Source organism: Cottoperca gobio, chromosome 11 (assembly GCF_900634415.1).
Source record: "Cottoperca gobio chromosome 11, fCotGob3.1, whole genome shotgun sequence".
NCBI classification, from domain to species: Eukaryota; Metazoa; Chordata; class Actinopteri; order Perciformes; family Bovichtidae; genus Cottoperca; species Cottoperca gobio.
In genome coordinates this window covers 15428696-15452202 of record NC_041365.1, presented here as the reverse complement: position 1 = coordinate 15452202, position 23507 = coordinate 15428696, and the positions used below count along the sequence as shown (strand labels likewise).

Below are 23507 nucleotides of genomic sequence, written 5' to 3'. Positions count from 1 at the left end.
AATACTACAACCAGTACTACTACTACTACTAATAATAATACTACAACCAGTACCAGTACTACTGCTACTACTAATAATACTACAACCAGTACCAGTACTACTGCTACTACTAATAATACTACAACCAGTACCAGTACTACTGCTACTACTAATAATACTACAACCAGTACCAGTACTACTGCTACTACTAATAATACTACAACCAGTACCAGTACTACTGCTACTACTCTAACTTCAACAAACACCACAACCATAACTATTACTGCTAATGCCATCACTAATGTCTTTCTACTTTGGGAATCAGTAGAATAGTTCATGATTTTATCAGCAGCAGTTCATTCATTCAGTTCATAAGTGTATGTACATTTATATATGTAAATATATATATATAAAATATTATTCAGCCTCTTCTCCTCCCCTTATTCCACATTCAGGTCCAGCCTGGTGGAAATAAACTAGCTTTGAACTCTGCTGCAGCAATGTCCAGTTTCCGTTTCCATTAATAATTGTATTATTAAGTATTAAAAAGGGTTATTTATAGCTAACCATTCGCCTGCTATGGCTTATCTAAAATGGAGATCCAGATACTGGTGAGCTAGACAACGAAGGAAATGTAAACATATCCTGGATGTATTGTTCGCACTGTTCAAGATGTTCTCTCTTGAATGCAGATTCTGGTATCACATGACTATTATCATTGTGCTCTGACCTTTGCACTCCTTACTACTTAACTGGCAGTTTATGTTGCTGTTTGCATGGGGAACTTCAGCGAAGGAAGTGAGGCTTAGTCAAATGTTTTACACACCAGAGGTTGCTTTCTTAAGACCAGTAATAGTAATGATGATCTACTTCATAGTAAATGGTATATATATATATATATATATATATATATATATATATATGTATATATATATATTAGCTTTCCTCCTTGTTTGAACATCAGCAGTACAGTAGCCCAAGTGATACTGGATTTTTAAGGCCGATAAAATGATATTGATATTTAGGAGTTTTTGTACAATATATTGGACGATTCTTTTCTTTTTTTTTACACAAACACATAACATAAACTAGAAGGGCACTCGAAGGGAACAGACCTGTGTGTTTTTTTAATGTGTGTATCCGCCCTGTGACTCGGATCCACACAGGGACAGTAATTATTCCGTAATCCTGCTGACAAACTCTTTTTTTGGTGACCAATATACATACTAAGTGAGACTTTATGCAGTTGAAAAATCAACTTGTCCGTGCTCTTTGGATGCTGTTTGGCATTTCTGTAATGCAATTTCTTGTTACTTATAAGCTGATATATAGAGCGATACTGATTTATCCGCTAATATTGGCCGATTTGTCATTCTGGCTCTGACCAGTGACCAGACAACTTTAGGGACTGAACTGATGCTTTGTTCAAACGAGTGTCTCCCTTCTCATTAAACCTAAATGTTCTCAGGAGAGTATGCCAGACTACAAGAAACAAAAACTGATGTAAAGTTAGGCCTGTTAGGCCACTTAGTAATCAATAGCAGGTTATAGACAGGTTTAAGCCATGTGTAATACATTTTAAGATATAAGATAAAATAGAACTATATTTATCCCAAAGGAAATTGTTGTGCAACAGTTGTAGTACAAAGTAGGAAAGAGTGCAAATAAAACAAAATATAAACAACAAAGATTATCAATAAGGTACAAAGAACAAATGTGTGAAATGTAAACCGGTTACTGATAAGGGTCATAAATATAAACTGGTTGGTGCAATTCAAAAATAAACACATGCCATAAAGTAAACAGTTTACAGTAAGGATCATAAAAATAATCAGGTTACGGCAAATCAAAAATCCAAAGTCCAAATCCAAAATGAATTTTATTGCTTTCCTGAAATGGATTTAAGACCGAATTCATCATGAAAATAAAGAAAGTATGCCGTCACAAACCGACAGTTAACCAACTGAATGTAGCAAATGACGGTTCTAGGACTAAGAGGAAATGTTTATAGGTTCAAGACTGTATTTAACCTGCAGCATGTTAATGTAACAGTGAAGATACATGAGAGTCAGAATGTCACGCAGTGGAAGTGTGAAATTAACACTCTTCACAGCTTCCACCCACAGCTGTGGTCAAATACATAATTACTATTTGATCTGCCTTAGTTTCCAACTCTGCCTCAGCCGAATCTCACTGTATACTGGATGAAATGAAAAGGAAATCAATAAAAAATAAACCTGTAGTCTGTGACATTTTTCCAGTATGTTTTGTCATTGTCAGCAAGTTCCATGAAAAGACCACAACTGACAATAAACTGATCACAGATAAGTATTATCTACCTTATTCCCCAGTTCCATAGGGCTCCATTGTTGGCAAAAAAACATTAAAAATCATCAGTGAGGAACAGTGTTGGACTGGGCGACATTTTACATTCTTGCAATGAACAATGGCCACTGTTTTCTTTAAATTCATCTTACATACACCACACTTCTGCTGTAATTACTCACAAGGAGACGAGTATATGTATCAATCCATTTTTTTGGGTGATTTTTGCTAATTAAATGTTGCACATCTGAAGAAAAACTGAAAGCTGCTGCTCAGCGGGCAGAGAGAGAAAGAAAAAGCGGGAAACACCTATAGAGAAACACTCCTATAGAGCAGTCATATTTTCACATCAATAGAGCTTGTACAGCGTAGCGACCTCGCCGCTCAAACTCATCTCCCAGCTTTAACACCACACACCCAACTGCACAAATATATCGTCAAATGTAAACATGTCGGCACACCGCATTAGTGACAACGTTTTATAAAAGTGTATTTCAGAATGAACCAATGGGCCACAGACTTGGGAAGTCGGAAAGAGAGACATTGTTAGTTTTGGACTTTTCATAAGATTGTGAGAAAAATAAAGAATATATCCTTTAAGGAGCCAAACAAATCTCATTTGAGTTTCTTTAAACTTGTAAAGGACCTGCTGACACCCTGAAGAGGCGAGGCATGAATATCCTGGGGAAGCACCGCCAGTGGTGAGTTGTGAAAAATATCAGAGACACTGTGCAGATAACCATCTGTCTCTGTTGGTTTACTTGACGCGCTGACAGTCGTGATGACTAGCAAGAGACAGCAGTGAGAAAGAAAATACACCTGACGGGGTGAACATCTGTCTTAGACTACTCAACTGTAGATATCCACCTGTCCTATATCTATACATTGCAACCACTTTCCCAAATCATTTCTCCTGTGGGTGCAAAAGCAATAACACAGTTCCTGAGCTGTGTAATAAGATGGGACCTCCTCTACATCTGAGCACTTATCTCTTCTTCACTGAAGGCTGCAGATGTACTCAAAGAGTGTGGTAATGAAACTTGTGATGCTAATGCAGCTGCACTTGAGCTGGGCTATATTTAGGAGAGATCTCGGCAGCCGTGGGGCCTCCTCTGCCTTCTGCCTGTGTTTGTTTCTGGGCTCACTGTGGCTCTAGGTGTTTTTAAAAATGTATGGCGGAGAAAATGTACCGCTACGGAGGCAGGTGGCTGTAAGCAGACGTGCGAGCGATGTGAGAGAGGGAGAGAAGAATAAAAGCGTGCTCCGGTAATCAGCTCAGGCCTCAGCGCTTTACTGCGCTAATTCTACTGGTGGAAACCGTGTATCCATGACAACACGGCGGCAAAATGATTACTTTTTTTTCTGCTGAGAGTGATGCAACACATTCCCATCACGATGGACCTGCCCTTGATGCCCGGTCTGAGGTTGCTGATTGTCTAGAGCAGCAAGATGAATGTGTGTGTGTGTGTGTGTGTGTGTGTGTGTGTGTGTGTGTCTGTGTGTGTGTGTGTGGGAAGGAGGAGGAGGTCTGAATGTCCTTGTTGCTCTCTGCACTCCTGCTCTCAGTCTTGCATGTCTAGACATATCAATATTCTCGCCCTTTTTAAGGTTTCAGTGAAACACCCCTTAAATCTCTCTCACACACACATGCACACACGTAGATATGAAAAGGGTGACACCCCCCTGCACATGCACACTCAATAACTCTGAAGATACACACACACTGAGTCACAAATTACACACCATGAGCAACAAGGTGGCTGCCTGAAAAGGGCTTCACTCTGAAGTCTCCTTTACTGCCCCAAGAAATTGTAATTTAATCAGAAAAGGGTTAGGAAATACTAAATATTAAAATGTAGAATTCAAAGATGCTCATTCTACAAATTTGCTACTTTTGACACAAATCTTCTGCCATGTGTCCTGAATGTACATGAAAAATGCGTGTGTGTTTTTTATCATCTGTATGACTTATAATACAACCTTTTGTTTCTATCAAATGTCCGTATGAATTGTGAAAGCTACGAATTGCCAATATCTCCCTAAACTCAGACCAATTCCTGTACATATATAATAGTTTTCAGATTTAAGAAAGTGCTAAAATGACACAAGATAAGAAACTGTGCATTTCACTATCTTCCTTATTCCTATATTCAAAGTAACATTTCTGAGTTTGGGCTGTAATATCGCATGGTTGGCATGGAAACAAGCACACAGTATATAATTAACCCAAACACCTCTATTTTCTCAGTGGCCAATTTTCTTATATCCAACAGAGAGCACACAAAGCTGACAAAATATATTCACAACAGATGTTTGCCCAAATCCATACTTTTAAAGAGGGTAACTTTACGCCCTTTTCATCCTCCCTTAAACAACAGGGAGGATGTTTACAGTAGACCTTGTATTTTAGAGAGTTAGTTGATGGTATGATTTAAAAAAGAAATTAGAAAGAAATGTTATAGTTTAAAAGAAATCTTAGTGAAAATGTACTTTTACTTTGACATTTATTCTATTTTCAAACAATAGCAAAGTGTACATGAGTCATAGCCATAGCACTGTGATGACACTCCTGTAACTCTAGAGAGATAATGAAAGCGAGAATAACTGGGCTATAGTACATATGCTTCAGCCTGCACATCCCTTCCTTTACACCAGGGGTCGGGAACCTATGGCTCGCGAGCCATATATGGCTCTTTCGATAACGCGATATGGCTCGCAGACAATTTTGAGCTGACATTTTTTAACTTAACAAGTAATAAATAATTATACTGTGCCATTTTAAAGTAAAACATTTAGCAGCGGATTTGTTTTTAGTTCTCCCCTCTCCTTTCCTCCGCTGTGTGTGTGTGTGTGCGTGTGCGTGTGCGTGTGTAGGGGGCGGAGCCCCGCCCGTCGCGAGACTGCGCAAAGCAAGCAGTAGACCGGGGAGGGGGGGTCATCACACGGCCCTGAAGCTGCAGGTTTAACAGTGCGATGCTTCGTTATGTCGCACAAACAGGCCAGCTCACATCGTCCCAGAGATCTGTGGTGTGTTTCTCTTTGCTTTCCAAAAACTTTCATTTCATTCACATATTTAGATTATTCCTCAAATGTCTTTTCCCGTAGTTGTGCCATGCATTGATTTAATTACCAAAACTGGCGGGCCAGTTATGACAGACATATGACATTTTCTCGCGGGCCGGATATAATTGCCTTGAGTTTGACACCCGTGCAGTAGACACTGAAACGTGCACATAAATGAGATAAATAACGTAAGCGTTTAGTTTATTTAATAAAAGAGCTCCTGTTCAATGCAACACTGATACCTCTATTAGTACTCGGAGACGTGTTATTCTTAAAAAATGCACGCATAAAGTTGCATTCAAATTTATATATTTTTATATATGGCTCTCAAGGAAATACATAAAAAAAATATTTGGCTTTTATGGCTCTCCCAGCCAAAAAGGTTCCCGACCCCTGCTTTACACTATGGCAAAAGTGTGGCTCATCAGACTTTGAATCAGACATGAACAAAGGTCAAAGCCACAGTGCCATGTGGATAATCTCTCATTCCCTCGCCCAGCTTTACTCACCAGTCCCTGGCCGTCCCATGATGATTTGCTTGCGTGGAGCAGGGTGAGGCGACTCAGCTGGCAGTATGAGCGGCAGCAGGGCAGTCGGCGTGGGGTGGCATGCTACCGGCTGGGGAAGCCCCCATTCAGAAGCATCCTGGTGTCCCTCAGGTTTCCTCTCCCGCTCCCTGCCTCCAGAGCCAGAAGAGGACAGGATGGTGCCCGATGAAGTGGGCATCATAGAGGGGCTAGACAGAGCAGCGTGTCCCACTGTGGCTGGAGTCAGAGACTGGGAGGAGACATCGTAAAGGAGCTAATTCACAAGATTGCAAACTTCATTACTTTTATTTAAAAATATTTTGGAGGTGATAATTGTTTGGTTTTCTTCTTTAAGAACAGGGTAAAAATACCCAAGAGAAGAGTAAGAAAACATCTTGCAGTTACTAAGACTTTGCATTTGTGTAATTACCCAGTTTTCTAGGTGTGTTATGGTGAAAAAAAGAAAATTTTATAGAAGGTTTATGCTTCGTGGTTCTGCCGGCAATTTTGTGTGTGGCGTCCCTTCTTGGACTGCTCTGAATCTAAGTTAAAGGTTCAATGTGTAAATCCGAGCCACCTGCTCCAAAGAAGAGGAAGTAGTATTTCACCTCTAAACTGGGTCCATAGAATCTCTAAAGTTCATATGTTAGTTGTAGCAGTTTGGCATATTTATTGTATTCTAATTCATTCTTTATAATATGTATTACATTTACTCCTGTGTAATGCCAGTCAGGGCAAGAAAACCAAAATTCGACCAAACTCTGAGAGCCGGCCAGGAAACTCTGCTGTCATATAATCTTCAAGTGGGGCTGTTCCTCTGTGTTTACTGGGCACTAATGTTAACTGGTGCTGTAGTCCGTGTAACGTTACGTCAGTTTGATTATTGGACTAAATCCAAAGTGGCAGAAACTAGAAAACGACCCGCAAATTTGTTTCCTCTTCCCGGTGGCGGCACAGCCAGGAGAGCAGCCCGCCGGAGAAGGAGAGAGGTCGGCAGAGCCGACACTTGTCAAACAGAGCGGCCGAAGAGACTTGAGCTCAGCCAGAACAAGCCCCAGCGCCGGCAGTCACAGCGGGCTGGTGGGCCTGTGTAATGGCAGCAACAGGGAGTCTGCAGGTCTCCGGCGCTGTGGCTGAACTCAAGCTAACTGCTAACTGAAGCTACGCGACTCTGAGAAACAGTCTCCTGGCAGCTGTGGCGCAGGTGTTTTTTTATTTTATGCCACTTTGAATGTAATCCAATAAACAAACTATAAAACCGACACAGAACATGACTATAATATTTACAAGCGAGTCAGACAACTGCTTCTTCTCCCTCTGTACTGAGGGCAGACTGGAGTTACAGTGACTCACTATCACCTCTAGAGGAACACGTGGTATTACAAGACTGGACGGAGCGCAGCTAGTCAGACTGTTTTCAGTAGATATCTCTGCAACACAACACATAGACATCTTTGACATAACATCAATACTGTTACCTCTTCACATTCTGTTGGTAATGTTAGTTCATTGTTTTAATGTTTTAAGTTTAAATTATGGCATATCTTACACATTGAAACTTCAAGTCTCTGACTACAGATCTACAGACATTGTAATTAATTTTGCACACACCGCATCAATGCATATTTTAATGTTGAATTCTTAAGCAACTATTTAAAAAAAAACTTGATCTCAACCTTTAAGATCTACCACAGTTAGTATTTGATACTAAAAAATGTAGACTAGGAGACATTTTCAAACGTTCAAAGTCAGGATTTCTTTTAAATGCTAGCGCTAACCATTTTCTTGACAAACCATATTTTTTTTACACACGGACACATGCACATGGGACTATTGTTTTTTTCCTACAATATGTCAGAAATGTATTATCTCTTGATAAATAAATATAACAAATTATATATTTAGGAAAAACAGTCCCATATGCCATGTGTGATAAGAAAAAATTACTTTTCAGCAAAGCAAATTGATCATTTCCGTTGAGAGCACAAATGGGTTAATACAAACTGTATTAGGGTTGGATGATATGACAATATATACCATGAGCTAATAAAAATACTATCTTGTTATACCATTGTTATATCAAGTGGTTATGACATATCATACAATTATATTATCATTTTAAAAAACGTAGTGACTTTCTTACCGAGCTGGAGGTAACCAGGACAAGTGTGGATGTGGGGTTGCGCAGGAGAACTGCCCCGTTGGTGGTGGCCCCGTTGATGGGGACGGGGACCTGCAGGCCTGGGGGACCTGTGTGTTGGGGCTGGCTGTGCTCTCTGGACCTGCTCCTCTCTCTCCTCCCTAACGGGCCATCAGAGAACTTGGCCAGGGGGACATCTGGGTTGCGGACAATGACTGGGGAATCACGGAGGGGCACAATGCGGCGTGGGGAGGGTTCCTGGGGAAGCGGCGAGGGAGGAGTGGGAGAGACAAGCATAGGTGGAGGCGTGGAGGCAGCAGAGGATGGTGGCCTGCTGGTGGCGCTACGAGGCCGGGGGAAGGAAAGTGAGGAAGGGGTTGTTGGCTGACTCTGGGGGGAGAGGACTCTGAAGGCGGCAGGGCTGTGGCCCAGGGTTGGGTCTCCCATCACCAATCCCCCTATGCCCACCAGCTGCTGTTGCTCAGGTTTGGTCTGATAGTCCTGGATTGCAGGCAGCGGAGGGGGCGGATGGGTGTCCAGCTTCCTCTTGCTGGGGCTCATGGGGACTGTGAAAGTGAGATTGGTCTGAAAAGTGGGCACAATCCCCGACAGGTGGCGCTCTCGCTCAACACCTGGTGTACCCATTTTAGTGCCGCTAAGCTGACGGTGGCGGCGTGGAGTAAGCGAGGCAGGAGCAGTAATGGGGCTGAAATTGGCAGGCCGGAAGCCAAAGAGCGGCGACGGTGAGGGTGATGGGGTGGGGGAGAAGGGCGACTGGTTGGAGATAGGGGAGTATGAGGGCGTACCTGAGCGGGAGCCCCCAAGGGAGACTAGCATGGTTGCTGCCTCACACTCGTCAAAGTCGAAACGAGAGAGGTCCTGGGGGAGCAGAGAGGGAAGGACCAGGCGGGGGCGGGAGTCTCCTCCACGACTGCTGGCCTCGCTGCTTTCGCGTGACGTCTCATCCCAGTCAAACTCTGAGCTAGCTCTCCCACCACTCATTCTGAGGTCAGACGGCGTCAGGGTCCCTGTGCTGCTGGCTCCACCCCGTTCCCGGCTGCCTCCAGTGGCCTCCATCTCCTTAGTCCTCATTGAAAGATGTCTGGAGCAGTATCCTCGGCGCTGTGACTCTTTAGAGCAGCCCTCCCTGGAGCACAGCCTCCTCCACTGCTTCCCATTGAACTTCTTACGGATGCCAGTTGGCGTGCACACAACATCGCCCTTCTTGTACTTTTGCTGGGCAGCTGTCAGTGGGGTGCGGGAACGTGAGGAGGAGGAGGTTGAACCTGATGCGGATCCACCGCCTGCTCCTCCACTGGAAGAACCTCCTACTGAGGCCTTCTCTACTCTGGAGGATGGGGTGGAAGATGAGATGGGAGGGAGAGGAGGGAGCTGAGGGGTGGTAATGATAGCACCAGCTGCTGCAGCTGCTGCGGTCGCTGGGTCAAGGCCTAATAGGACAGGTGAAGGAGGGGGGTGGGAATTCAAGGTCAGGTGAGCAGGGGGGATCCCGATACCCCGCACCACAGACAAGTGGGGATTGAGGTAGCCAGGCGGGGGCTTAGAGACGATGTGGCGGTGTTGGGGAATTGCCATTGGTTTGGCCCCAGGTATGATTGCCCCTATTGGGAGCATGTTAAAGTGGGACACCTCCATGTCTTCTTCAGGGGTGAGTGGCATATATGGGTGGTGTTGCTGCTGCTGTTGGTGCTGCTGCATTGTACTGTTCTCTCTTTCTCGCTCTCTTTCCATCTCTCTTTCCTGTTTTCTCTGGAGGTCCCTCTCCCTCTCTAAGTCTTTCTCAATTTCCCACTCTCGGCCTGGAGCCAGGCTCAGGACTGATGCCGGGGTCACTGGGGAGGTAATGTTGTGGCCCGGTGTGGAGGAAACAGGGACTGTGCCTGGGTAGGGGATTCCTCTCCCCAACACTGACCCCACGCTGGGTGTCATCCCCCGGCTCAAACGACACACCTCCTGCTCCACATCTATCTCCTCCCTGTCCTCCCGCTCCCTTTCCTGGTCTCTAACCTCATCTTCTCCATCTCGTCCTCCTCCAGGCGGCAGATCCAGGTCCCAAGGTGGCACCAGGAGCCGAAGTGTTTGTCGGGACACCCACACTGCCTGGGTACCACTAGCTGTCCCTCTGCCACCCTCTTCCTGGTCCACAGAGTCAGTTCTTTCCTCAGACAGCAGGACACGGTAGCGGTTGGCGACTGCAGGATGAGTGTCCACCTGTGTCACAACACCTTCTCTGTACCACTGCCACTGGCCCTCGCTGCCCTCCTCATTGCCAAATGGCACACATACACGGATGCCAATAGCTATTGGATGGACACCAGGCGGCGGGGCATCTAGAATAATGTCCACCACCCCTGGAGGGCTGTCATGTCGATACGGATAACGGCACAGCGTCTTCTCACCATTCAGCTGCACCTCTAGGCTTCCATATTCACCGCTGACCTTACGGACGACTCCAGCCCGGAACACCAAGTCTGAAATCCCCCCTTCATCCCTTCTTTCCCCTCCTTCCTCCTCGTCTATTCTTCTCCTGAGCTGGCGGGCAAGGACACGCTGATTCTTCAGCCCTTTGGCAAGGGCATCAGACAGAGCATCAGGGAGACTGGGTGGAGCATGTGTTGACATCTGTGTGAGGGTGTGTGAGTCACCGACTACCTCGAGGTCAGCTGAGTGCTCGCTGGCTGTGTCTGTTGAGGAACAGCGGGGCAAGGGGCTGGGCAAAACTCGCTCTGCATCCCTCACTTCTTCACCTCCTCCAGGCCTTTCCCTGTCCCCTCCAAGTGTCAGGGTAGGGGGTCCTGGGGAGCCACCCTGAGGCCCCTCCCTGCCAGTGGTTCTGCTGTGGAAGTCATCCATCAGGCTCTGGCTATGACTGTTGCCATCAGGGTGCGAGACACAGATGTCACTTCCTGAACCTGTTGACCCGTGGTTGATGACCCCACCACTAAGAGGAAGAGGAGGGGGCGTGCTGGAGGAAGGACTGCTATGGTTACCAGTAGCAGACAAGCAGTGTTCAGAGGTGTACTTCTTCTTGGGAACGCGGGCCTTGAAGGTGGCAGTTTTTCGGCTGGAGGCGGGGTTTGGGCTGTTGTTGGCGCTTGGTGTACTACTGTTACTACAACTGCTACCACCGTCACTGTGGCTGTTGCCGCTCACAACTGACCTCCCTGATCTATCATCCGAGGATGTCAAAAACTTCCCAGAATCCATCACAAGTGATACTGTCGTTTCTGACAGCCCTTCTCTTTGAAGACCCTCCCTCTCTGAAGTGCCCTGCGCTCTGATTGGATCCGTCTGGGATAACTCTGAATGTGAACAAAACGAAGAGGAGGGTGTTCGGTTTTGTGGGGATCTGCTTCTGTCTCTGTTCTCATCCGAGTCTCTCTTCTCCCCTCCTTCTGGGGCATCCCCCACTCCGCGACGCTTCCCCCCTTTGGCCCGGGTAGAGGGAGGAGAGCGTCGGCCCTGCTTTTTTATCGGTTTCATCTTTTCATCTAGCTTGCCTTTCCTCCAAACAAGTCTTTTTATTTATTTATCCCAGAGATTCTCTTTGGCGTCCCTCTCTTTTTCTTCTTCCCCCTCCTCTCTTTACTCTCTATTTTTCTCCTCTGCCGGGGCCTCTCTCTCTCATCCTGTCTTGTCTTGGTTGTGCGACTTCGGCACTTGCCCACCTTATTCCAGAGACTCTGAAAGAAAGGCAACAGGGAGTGTGGGTTACTCATGTGGCAAACACATTTAGACATGCACAAAGCCCATTCACCACCAAAGATAGCTACTAACTGCATGGCTATGAGAGGAAAATCGACTGATTGAATCAAAATCAAACGTCTATGAAAACATTAAAGTGACATCAAGGTAATTCAAAATAAAAGCCAAGCAAGAGGAACTTTATGATCACAGACATCATAAAAATAGGAGTATTAAACAGTTAAACATTCATTCTAAAAAATGTATTCCCTGCTAAATCATGCACCATCATACTAGAGTAGTAATGAAAATGACTCATCTACAAATTCATTACACATTAATTCCTTACATAACAGTTTCTACTCACATTACACACGGCCTGCATCCATACCAGGTACATATTGAAAACGGGAGGCCATATTGTAGGGTAAACACAATGTAGGCTTACAACACAGCATGGAAATAGTGAGGAGCACTTAGCTATTTGCCCAGACAAGCCTTTTTGCATGCACACACACTCTCTCACACACACTACTTCTTGGCCGGGGCAGTAGAGGCGGGGGAATTCCTTCTTCGCTCGCATACTGAAACCCTCCCTTCTCTCTCTCTCTCTCTCTCTCTCTCTCTCTCTGTGGCGACCTTTATCTATGTATTTCAAAGCAGAGTCAATCCGCCCCTACAAACTCCATTTCCTGTGGAAGACCATTACCTAACTTCCCGTTATTTTATTCCTCCCTCTTTCTCTCTTTGCTACTATTACACTTTCATTCTTATCCCCTTCCTGCCTTCTCTTTTCTCTCTCTGATGTTGATTTCTACCTCTCATCTATATTGTTTTCTCTCCTTTCCTTCCACTTAGTCTCTATCCTCATTTTGTGCTGCAGTCATCCAGAAAAGCAGAGTTGTTCCGAATAATTGTTATTCCACACCAGAGTCATTTGGTATCGCTCTTAGCCATGCCAGAGTCATTCAGAATATCTCCACACCGGACTCATTCACAGTTCTGCCTCCGCTTAGAAAGTAAAACAGATTGATTTGGCTGACTTGTTGAACGGGAGGCTGTTGTCATTTAACTGGTTTGTTTGCTGTGTGGCTGATACGCGCGGGACTTGCCTCAGGTCCTAGCTGCTGTGTGCTCTGCCTCATTTCTTCCAATACAAGAGTCTCCACAGAGCTACAAGTGCCAGAAAGATGTTGACAACAAGAGGGAGAAACAAAACACCCGACTATATGCTCTGACTTCTTTACGAAATCTCTACTTTATTGTTTCAGAGGGGAAATTCATCTTGCGGCCAGGTAAAACATAAGAACACACAAATAGGCACAGGGACCCACTCAGGTACAAAAAACACAATAAATAAAAGAATACATGAAGCCAACAGGAAACCTAGATGTATGTTACTATGTTTTCTGTACCTGAGTGAGTTTTTTTACACAAACTTCTCCCTCCAACTGTGATATTCACTGTCAAAATGTTTTGGATTGATGTCTATCATCCAGACTGTTTGTCTGTCTGTTAACTTCCATGTCTGCCTGTCTGTCCCTGTTTCTACATCCATCCTCCCACCAGTCTCTTTCTCTCTGTCTGCCTGTCTCTTTTCCTTTCTGCGGACTTCCTGTTTGTCTGTGAGGGCCCGCATTCATTCAGGTCCTTTTAATATCTGCCACATCATATCGGCGAGAGAGAAATCCATTTTCAGAGATGAGTGCCGCCTGTCTCAAGGCCACACACACAGCAAACATCTTTTTCTATTTGATGATAGTTGATAGTGCACACAGAGAGCTGGAGAGCTAATAACCATTTATGTTCTCTATGTAAATCCCTATTTAGGACAGACAGCCGTAGAGCAGCCGCCATAAAATTATTTGGCAGCCGGCCTTACTTGGTCACGATAGAGGTATGCTACGTGTGTTTACTCAGTAGTGCACTGTGTACAACAGCTGGTGTCAGAGTCATGGACCTAATGATGACAGCTATAAGACAAACTGACGCAACTCACGCTTCCCTCTGTGAAATATGGAGCAAGGAAGTCCATATGGGAGCTATAGTAGGCTTCCTTTATTTCATCTTCAGTGATCAAAGCACAGCACTTTCTGCTCTTTAGGTATACATAACGTGCAGGTTAACAAGTTCAGTCATATTTTATTTGCAGAACAGCTTTTACCTTCTACAACTGGTTGACGCATTTATATGTTAGACATGTGTGTAGGCAACATCCAGCTGATATAAGTCATGGGCGGTGACAAAAACATGAACTGCTGCTTTTATGAATACATAATTTAGTTTGGCTAAGTGATTGTCCAGGTTTAGGTCACGGTTAAAGCACTTTTTCAACCGCAACTGGGCTACAACAAACAATAACAATTTAATAATAATATCAAGTATACAGTCAGTTAACTTCATAATGTTTATGCTATAATATATAGAATTAATTCATAAAAAACTGCATAGGCCACATTTTATCAACCTTGCCATACATACACTGTAATTCATCTGGGCATACAGTGTCTAGTGGTTAACTTTGACATAACTTCCAGTCCCTTGTCGTATGTTTGAATAGTTGCGAAATCATTTTAAAGGCATATTTATTACACTTACTAAACTGCACGATATTTAAAAGTTTTGTCATTTGCAGAGCACCTCTTTCAAAGTGTCTAACATAATTACTACGGTGCTTTATTGTCGACTGACCAGGGTGTATAAATATATTGACATACATAATCAAAATCCAGAGTAGATAACATCTAAATGATCTACACAAGGTCCAAAGCACAAAATGCAAACTACAGGAGGTGATGTCGTCATCTGGTTTAGCTGGATAGTACCGTGTATGTGTCAAGCCCTCGTAGTACTGCGATTACTACCAGTTTTACTCCACAACACAGCAGGCCGTGGCGTGCAGCGACACAGGCCTCAATTACACACAAGGCCGCTTGGAAATCCTCAACTCACTGTCACCGGGAAATAACCGGTTTAGCGGGCATATTAACCCGTAATACCATGTAATACGGCACATGTTCCCGGTGCTGCACGACGGTGTGAAATGTCCCAGACAGATGAACCCGTTAACTTTGTCAATCCACTCCACAGTCACACACAGCACAACGGCAAACAAACAGCAGACAAAGTCGGTGTGTTTGGCCCATCCGAAAGTGACAGTCGTCGGAAAATGTAGCTAAAGCTGCCCGGATAACTTTGTATTGACCCTCGTCGTCATTTGCATTACTGCAACCGAGATACAAGAAGGAGAAAGTGTAAATGTGTGTTGCCACAAACTAGTCCAAGGAGAAGGCCCTCGAGCCCCCTCAAAAAACACATGAATTCTAACAGCCACGTTGATTCATGAAAAAGAGGAAGAAAATATTTAAGAGAGAGGAGGAGGAATGACAAGCGAGTTTTCAAGGTTTTGATACAACGCAGGAGAAATAACAGTTGTTGTAGGAAGTACAACAGCAGTTATGGCGTTGAATTTATTTCTAGAGGAAAAGTTTCGAGCTCACTATCCGCACCGCTCCCTTTTTTTTTCTCGCAGAAGATACCAATCCGCCCTCTACTATTCCTCTCCGTAGGCCACCCAGATATCGGAAAATATGCTCATCGGCTCAACTGCTAATACTGTTTATGGCCACAGTAAACATGAACAACGTTAGCAGCTCGGCAAAAAGCACAACAAGCCCCACTGCAGTGCTGCAGGAGAAAGATTTGTGGGCAGCTTATACTCACCAGAGCTAATATAGTACCCCAGTGTGATTTTCTCTTGAGTCCGCCGGGTAAAATAGGGCAGGGTGGCCTGTCGTCCGCAGCTGCCAATTAGCGGCCGTTCATGTTTCTCCGGCAAAGCAACTTAAAAGGAGGAAAAACTACTGCCCTGTACATTCTACACTACAGTCGCAAAATGGTGAATGAAGCCCCAAAGCCTTGACAACCAGGCCGTGCGGCCAATCGCAGAGCACGAACGCGTACAGTAGCCAATAGGATGCTGCGTGGGCGGAGCCATGCGTCAAAGTAAATTTGACGGACGGCGAGCCGCGGCCAATCACAGTGTGGGAAAACACAGAACAGCTGTTGGGAGAGCGAGGATGCGGCGGCCAATGGGGCTCCTCTATGGGCATGTCTGTGACTTTATACAGACACGCAGGACGGGGTTGAAATCTTTCTTTCTTTTTCTTTTCATCCCCTCTTCATTTGTCTGCAAACGTGAAAACGGGTGTAGACAGAGCGGGGGTTGTCTGTCTTTTTGAAACGACTTATTTCAGCAGACTAAAAAACCCTGACATGACTATCAAATTTAATATAAATCAATATGTTATGTCCCAAGCTGTCTCATATATTAAAACTTCAACTCACACTTATAGAAACAGCATTAATAAGAATAGTTAACGCTCTGTGAGATATTTATTTATCTGTACCATGCAGTGTCTCCACTATGATCCATGTGAGCCACAGGTTGAGTGTAGTTTCAGAGGACCCACAAGAGAACACCAACTCCCAAATTGTCATGCTTCCTCTCTATCGCCATCCCCTCTCACAAACTCTCTCTCAGTCCCTCCCAACTAATCAGAGGAGCTCAGGATGCTTTAGTCCCGCCTCCAAAGCCAATCAGGACAGTCGCTGGAGGGTATACGTCACCAGAGCAACGTGTGATTGGCTTAGAGGCCCTGGGTCTGCAGGCCAATGACCGAATGCTGCGGTGAGGTCATTATGCTTGTTGCCATCAGCTTGGCCAAACAGGAAGAGTGAAACCCCAGTGAGTAAATTGGTCCAAACGTGGGATTATGGTTCCTAAGAGAGTGACCCATATACATTGTGGGCCTCCCTGCAGGCTGACACACACACACACACACACACACACACACACACACACACACACACACACACACACACACACACACACACACACACACATAGTAGTATGCAGCAAGCAGGGAGGTGTGCATGTGTACAAGCAGGTACTGGCTGTAATACACTGACGAATACAAGACAACATGCAAACAGGCTTGGGGGAAAAATACAGTTAAACATGCATGAGTGCATACATGCAAACACACTTACACATGGATACGTGCCTGTGCAACACGAATGCACGCACACAAACACACACACACACACACACATACACACACACACACACACACACACACACAAGTAACATTGTGACATCCTGCTGCGACTTTACAAGACACTAATGATGTGTGGATTGTTGTGTAGCAGTGCGACTCGCTGTTTCTATAGCTTACAGGCACAGATGGCGCGTTTGGTCAATGATGATACAGAGCTGGCTGTTTGCGGCATTGCAGTCTGCCTGACACACACACACACACACACACACACACATATACACACACACACACACACAGGCACGCACACAGGCGAGCGGGTACACTTGCCACAGTTACACACCACTGGGTGCACTCATACAAGCAGGCACCTACACACACATAGACTAGCAGGCGCAGTGGAATTACAACATGCCTGGGTGTTACATAAGATATACGTGTCTTGGAGCACACACACTCACACACACACACACGCACACACACACTGCGCCCAGCCCTGTGCATCCACACATATGCCCACTTTTGTGTGTATTGTGCAGACTGTCTCTGTCTCTTTGAGCATGCAAACATACAGACATGAACTGTTGCACATAAAATGCATTACTGGTTTATTATGACATTCATGCACAGGCAACCCCTCAACCCCCACACACACAAACTCAGCATTTATAGATTTACTTTACACATTTCATGGCTGCAACATGTATGAATCTGTGAAAAGTGCACCACCAACACACGCAGACACATGTAAGTGAGTGGGATCTCCAGACATCCTCCACACCCCTAATAGAGAAGCACTGCAGTCTCTGTCTCCCTCAAACTGACTGCTCATTCAGCGTAGACAAGTGTGCATTCAGAAATGTAGGGCGAGTGCAGCGAGCACGCAACTTTGAGGGGTGGCTGGTTTTGTAAGGCGCCGTCGAGAGAGATATTAAAGAGACCCCAGATTGAAGTCTCAGAGAAGCTTTAGGACGAGACTGGAAATGAAAGTGTGAAGGGAGACTTTACTGGATAAAGGTAGACGTGAGACAGACAGTAAAGAGAGTTATGAAGAAAGAGACAGACATGAATTATGCCAGCGACAGGAAGAGGGAGACAGTAGCAGAGAGAAATGGGCCAGAGAGGTAGACTGAGAGACTGAGAGTGACTCTTTGCTGCAGAAGTCGAGCAGTTTGTGAATGAGTGCAATAAATCCGGCTGATATTAGCACCTCTGAGCACTTTCTAAGAATGGAGAGCTGCGGCTAAGCCCCCCAATCCCAGTCACTTTACACTAAATACATTATGGCCACTTAACTTCTAAACAGCTCCGGGGACCCTGCACTGTGCCTGACCCAACACTCTAACACTCTCTAATTCAAGAGTGTGTGTGTTTTAAAAAAAGAACAAATGGAGAGTGAGAGATGGACCAGATGAGTCCAACTCTACTCTTCTGCACCCCGACCGACATTTTGAGGTTGAATAGATTTACAGTAGATTTAACAGCCTGCACCTGCCCTGAATAATGAAATCTGAGATGAGTGTTCAGTCACTCGTAGCAACTGCCTGTATAATTAGCAGAGTGATTTTGTATTTAAACGTCTTTCTGGTGTTAGATTAGTAGGTTCCAAATCCATTTTTATACAAATACTATAAATTGTATACTGTGTAGTAACATTTAAAGTATACAGAAAAGCATGTCTGGCATTACTTTGAAATTCCACAACTTCAGTGGTTGACATAGTCCAAAGCTACAGAACAAGCGAGTAAGTGGACCCTTGAGGTGACACTGTGTTGTCATGTGCTGTTTCCAAGGTCAAGAATGAACCGTCTTGGGTAGGTAATATCGGCGAAGCCAGCAGGAGTAAAATGGATTTTTTAAACTATCCAACCAAAAAAGCCAGCCCAATGATGCCAACTATTTTCCCAGGGCAGTAGCTAGCAGCACTAGCTCCAAATGTCGCTAAATCTAGTGAGAAAGCGCCACGTTGTCAACACCTACAGACTGTCCCTTGAGGTCTCCCTTTCCGTTCCAACGTAAACAAGGAACACGGCTATTGTCACTACTCACAGATGTCAAAGCTAGCAGCTTGTGGAAGACTAGCTTTAAGATGATATGGTGATCTTGTTAGCTAACAGTAGTTTATTTACACATCCAGCAGTTATAGAGCAACATGATTATTCGTTTGTGTCCACCTGATGAATGTTAGTCCAATATTCACTCTCTTTTAGCTTTGTTTTTGGTCTCCACCAACTCCACATCTGGCTCTGTAGCTGCTAAATGCTCCACTGTGTTCACAGCTAGTCTTTAACTTTGTCTGTCTGCTGTTAGGTGCTGAGCAGGTCGTGTACTGTGAGTTTTTGTATACAATGAGCTGAAACCCACTATAAAGCTCTGTAAATCCGAGAGGAGCTGCAGCTACAGGTGGAAATTCTCTGTCGGTTCATTACTACGAGTAACCCTTTTCACATTGTTTTCATTTGATACATTGTTGTTATAAAAAGATATCGATCATAGCCACTAAAGTATCAAAAGTAACATCTTGCAAAGTCTGCAAAGTCATCGTAGCTATAACTGTGAGATAAACGTAGGGTTAAAGTAAAACAAGTTTGTACTTTCATGCTCCAATTCATATATGTAAATTAATGCAAAAATATAAAAACATTTCTTACTTGTAGATAAGTTTGTTTTCATCTCTTTTCACACAACAGAGATATGAGTTGGTTTTTTTCGCTCCCACTTTTGGTTACACATTGCATTGAGGGTCAACACGTGTCCACCAACAGACTGAGAAATTGGGCGATTTTAAGCTGGTATTTGTCAGTTTAAGAAATTATGTTTGGTATGAAATAGAGGACACACATGCGATATTTGTATGCTTGCCTCTCTTCCATCATGGATACCTGTAACTATTGGAAACCATCTTCAAAAAACAAAGTGTTACTTTTGATGCTACTTTTCCACTGTGACTTGCAAATCAAGTAATAACACACCAATTTCTTTACTTCAGTTTAAATATTTATCTTAAGACCACATTGCAACCATTGTTTTATAGATAACATTGTCCTCTTCCAACATGACTGAAAATAGGCATTCAATTTTACATATGTACATTTTTGCACTTTTTATAATAACATTTGTTGAATTATTATATTATTTTTATATTATATATATTATTATATTTATTTTACTTTTATTTTATTTGTATTGTTCTCAAACTGTTTACATTTTGTTTTTGTCCCCGCACAGACCAAGTACGGATTTTGGGCTAGAAGCTGGAGAGATGCCAGATCGCCTCCTGGGCACTGCCAAGGTGTCCTCGAGCACGGCACCCAACCCACAACTGCTCGGGGCACGTAACCACAGCAGCCCCCTCGCTCTGACATGTGTCCATTAATGCATGTGTATAGATACTGTTTGTGCATGTGTGTGTATCCCGTGTAAATGTGTGTAATCTGTAAAGAAAATAAGAACAGAGTGAAAATGTAATTTCCCCTTGAGGGATTAATCTTCTTCTAGATCAGGGGTATTAAACTAAATTTCTAAAAGGTCCAGTTAGAGAAAATTTCCACGAGCAAAGGTCTGGAGCATCATAATCTCTAACTTGCGTTATGAATTAGTGTGATATATATTGAAGTAGCCTGGTAGCTGTATCAACGTCTGCACGTAATAAAAAAAGTACAATTTTAAAACATTTAGACAATATTTATTGTCACTTAACATTGAACTATACAGATATATATAATACTATAGATATGTATAATGTTCTTCTCGGGCTTCATTTAAAAATAAAATTGAGAAAATAAATAAAATAGGTTTTGAAAGATTGTGCATTTTAAAATAAAGTGCTTAATCTTAGAAAAATAAAATAAAGTGTAGCAGCAGCAGCTTGAGTTTCCCTTTTTCTTTAACTGTTTCACATCTTGATTTAACTCTCGACCAATGTTAGAATAAATCAGTCTCAACACATCTTAACACTTGAACAGTTTAACCCAGGCTAGCACATCCTGGGTTAAACTGTTCTCTGTGGCTGATGATGCTGACAGGTGGCCTATTTGCTTTATTTCGTCACAAATCAAAATCATATTGAGCTCTGAGTGCTTATTTTCTGTGCCCTCAGCTCAGACTTAAGAGGGTATGTTTGGTCAAAATCGTTGTGCTTTGCCTCATAGTGGCGTTTCACATCACCACTGTTAATGAGCACCACGGTCTCTGAGCATAGACGCTGGTGTTGTGCTCCAGTGGGAAGGATGAACATGAATGAGTCCATTCTGGGTTAAAAGCTCTGTTGACTTTTCTCTTCTTGGAGAGCGCCATGAGAAGTTATTGTTCTCTCCCTGTCTGTCGCTCACTCATCTCTTAGTCTGTGTTTCTCTCCCTTTCTCCGTCTTCTTCTCTCTGTATCGCTAACTCGTCTTTCCGTCTGTCACGCGCCTCTCGCCTCTCATCTGTCTGTATTCAGAGTCGCAATGCTTGCCGCCTGGAATGCACAGATTTGATTGGATGCGTAGCATCACGTGGGATGGCTTAACTCAAATGCAATTGGTCTGTGAGTGTCCTGAACCGCTAAACCAGTGCCGTAAATACGAGAAAAGCTGCGCCGGTTAAAATTGAAGCGCCTCTAATTTATTGATTATAGGTCCGGATAGGTCGGCGTCTGGGTCCGGACTCGGACCGCGGTCCGCCAGTTAGTGACCCCTGTTCTAGATAGATAGATATAGTTTCATTCTACAATACCTGTGACAGTCTCTGTTGCTCAGTAGATGGCGCTGTATCCTAAAACTAAAATGCACTGACCTATAAAATAATAATCTTGTAAATTCCTGATTTGTGTTGGTTGTGTGACATCATGCTTATTGCAACTATTAGAAATACCACAACTGATATATTTGACACGTCAGCTTCACAGGCTAATAAGTAGGGAGCTCCATTACCATAAGTAATATTATGGTAATTTTCAGTTGGTATTTTACATTTGCACTTTGTAAACAAGTGGAAGTAACTTCAATGATGAAGATATATGGGATATATATAATATATAAAGATATACTAGAATAACTTTATCTCTAGAATAATCACACAAGACCATTTCACATGTTATTTTGAGTCATGAGCTTGGTTTTGATTGACCAGTCCAGTATATTATAGGTAAAGTCATTGCTTGTGATGAAGGGTTATTGAAATAAACTTCCAGCTGTTCTACGAAGCTGTCAGGATTGAGAACATTTCGACGAGGCAACAGATCCAAGCAGCAGCTAGTGGACGTTGTCTTCTCGTGACTCCCACAGATAATGAATCCTTAATACTGAGGAGGCTGCTCTGCCAGGCTCTCTGAGCCGCGAGGACAATCTGCCTCCAGAAATACACTCGCACACCTGCTGCTGCAGCACAAGTACTGTCAGCCTGTAATCCTCCACGCACACTGACTGACTGACTGACTACCTGCTCAAAGTCAACCCGTCTCCACTGAATTCTGTGTGGCAGGAAACTTTAATTTTTATTTCTTTGATACTTTACTGTGATCTTCATTAACTATGTCCTTACTGTGTTCATAGCCTCCAGCTCATCCTGTTCTAACAGTTGTGGGCGTAATAGTGTGACATCTAATCATTAAGAGAAAGCAGTTATAATCGAGAAAATAAATAAATAAAAGATGACTTCTTAATAAAGTGAATCTCATTCACATTCATTATTACATCAGGAGACCATTGAGAGATATCTAACTTATTACACTTATTACAGCTCACTTTCTTTTAACATATTTCAATATGGATACTAATGAAGGAAACATAAATATTACATTGCAGGTCCAAAAAAGAATAAATAACAATTCACTTATTTAGTCTCAATATTTTTCAAAACTGATTTCTTTAAAAATGATATATATACAGGAATATATAAATTCATTTAGATTAGAATCTATTAAAGAATTATTAGAATTATTCATATTAAAAATAATCGAAAATATCAAAAAAGTATATACATATATATAAAATATATATATTATATATATAATATATATACAATATATATATATATATATATATATATATATATATATATAATATATTTCATTTAAAACATTTGAATATTTGAAATCTGATTTTATGTAAAATTATTTGTCAGTTCCTATAATAAATCAAATCAAATCAAGTTTATTTATATAGCCCAATATCACAAATTACACATTTGTCTCAGTGGGCTTTACAGACTGTACAGGATACGACACCCTCTGTCCTTAGACCCTCGCACCACACAAGGAAAAACTTTCCTAAAAGAAACCCCATAATTAAAGGGGGAACATGGAAGAAACCTCAGGGAGAGCAACTGAGGAGGGATCCCTCTCCCAGGACGGACAGACGTGCAATAGGTGTCGTGTGTACAGGATAAACAACATAGTACAAACACAACATTTGACAGAAAATGATGTTGTGATCAAAAAAGAGAAAGTTTGGATGAATCCAGGAAAATGTCAAAAAGGCTTCCTGGTGTCCAGCAGGACCAGGTCAGCAGGCGCAGTCACGATTCCTGATCCTGACGTAAACTTTATCAGTGGCAACCTGCCACATGAGAGACACAGAAACTCTGGGGATGATACCCCGGATGATGAGTTAGTACATACATTTACACAAAGAGAGTTAAAGAGACCAACTTTGTTTTTTAAGCAAAGTACATCTCGGCTTATCTTTTGTCTATTGTGCCACCCCTTTACATTCACATACACAAACACAT

At 43.3% G+C, this 23507-nt stretch overlaps 1 protein-coding gene across 5 annotated transcripts in view; it reads right to left on the bottom strand.

The window, feature by feature from the left end:
- cica (capicua transcriptional repressor a) overlaps nt 1-15621 on the bottom strand; it is a 40082-nt gene extending 24461 nt beyond the window's left edge. For 4 of the 5 annotated variants that reach the window (XM_029442603.1, XM_029442606.1, XM_029442607.1 and 1 more), the window contains exons 1-3: nt 15463-15621; nt 8038-11738; nt 5877-6144 (exon numbers count right to left, since the gene is read on the bottom strand). In XM_029442603.1, the coding sequence (XP_029298463.1) occupies nt 5877-6144; nt 8038-11538 (3769 nt within the window). In that variant the 5' untranslated portion in view covers nt 11539-11738; nt 15463-15621. Of the gene's footprint in view, nt 1-5876; nt 6145-8037; nt 11739-12106; nt 12242-15462 lie in introns of those variants that run through there. The other variant, XM_029442604.1, reaches the window with a different exon arrangement.
- Nucleotides 15622-23507: the final 7886 nt, after the last annotated feature.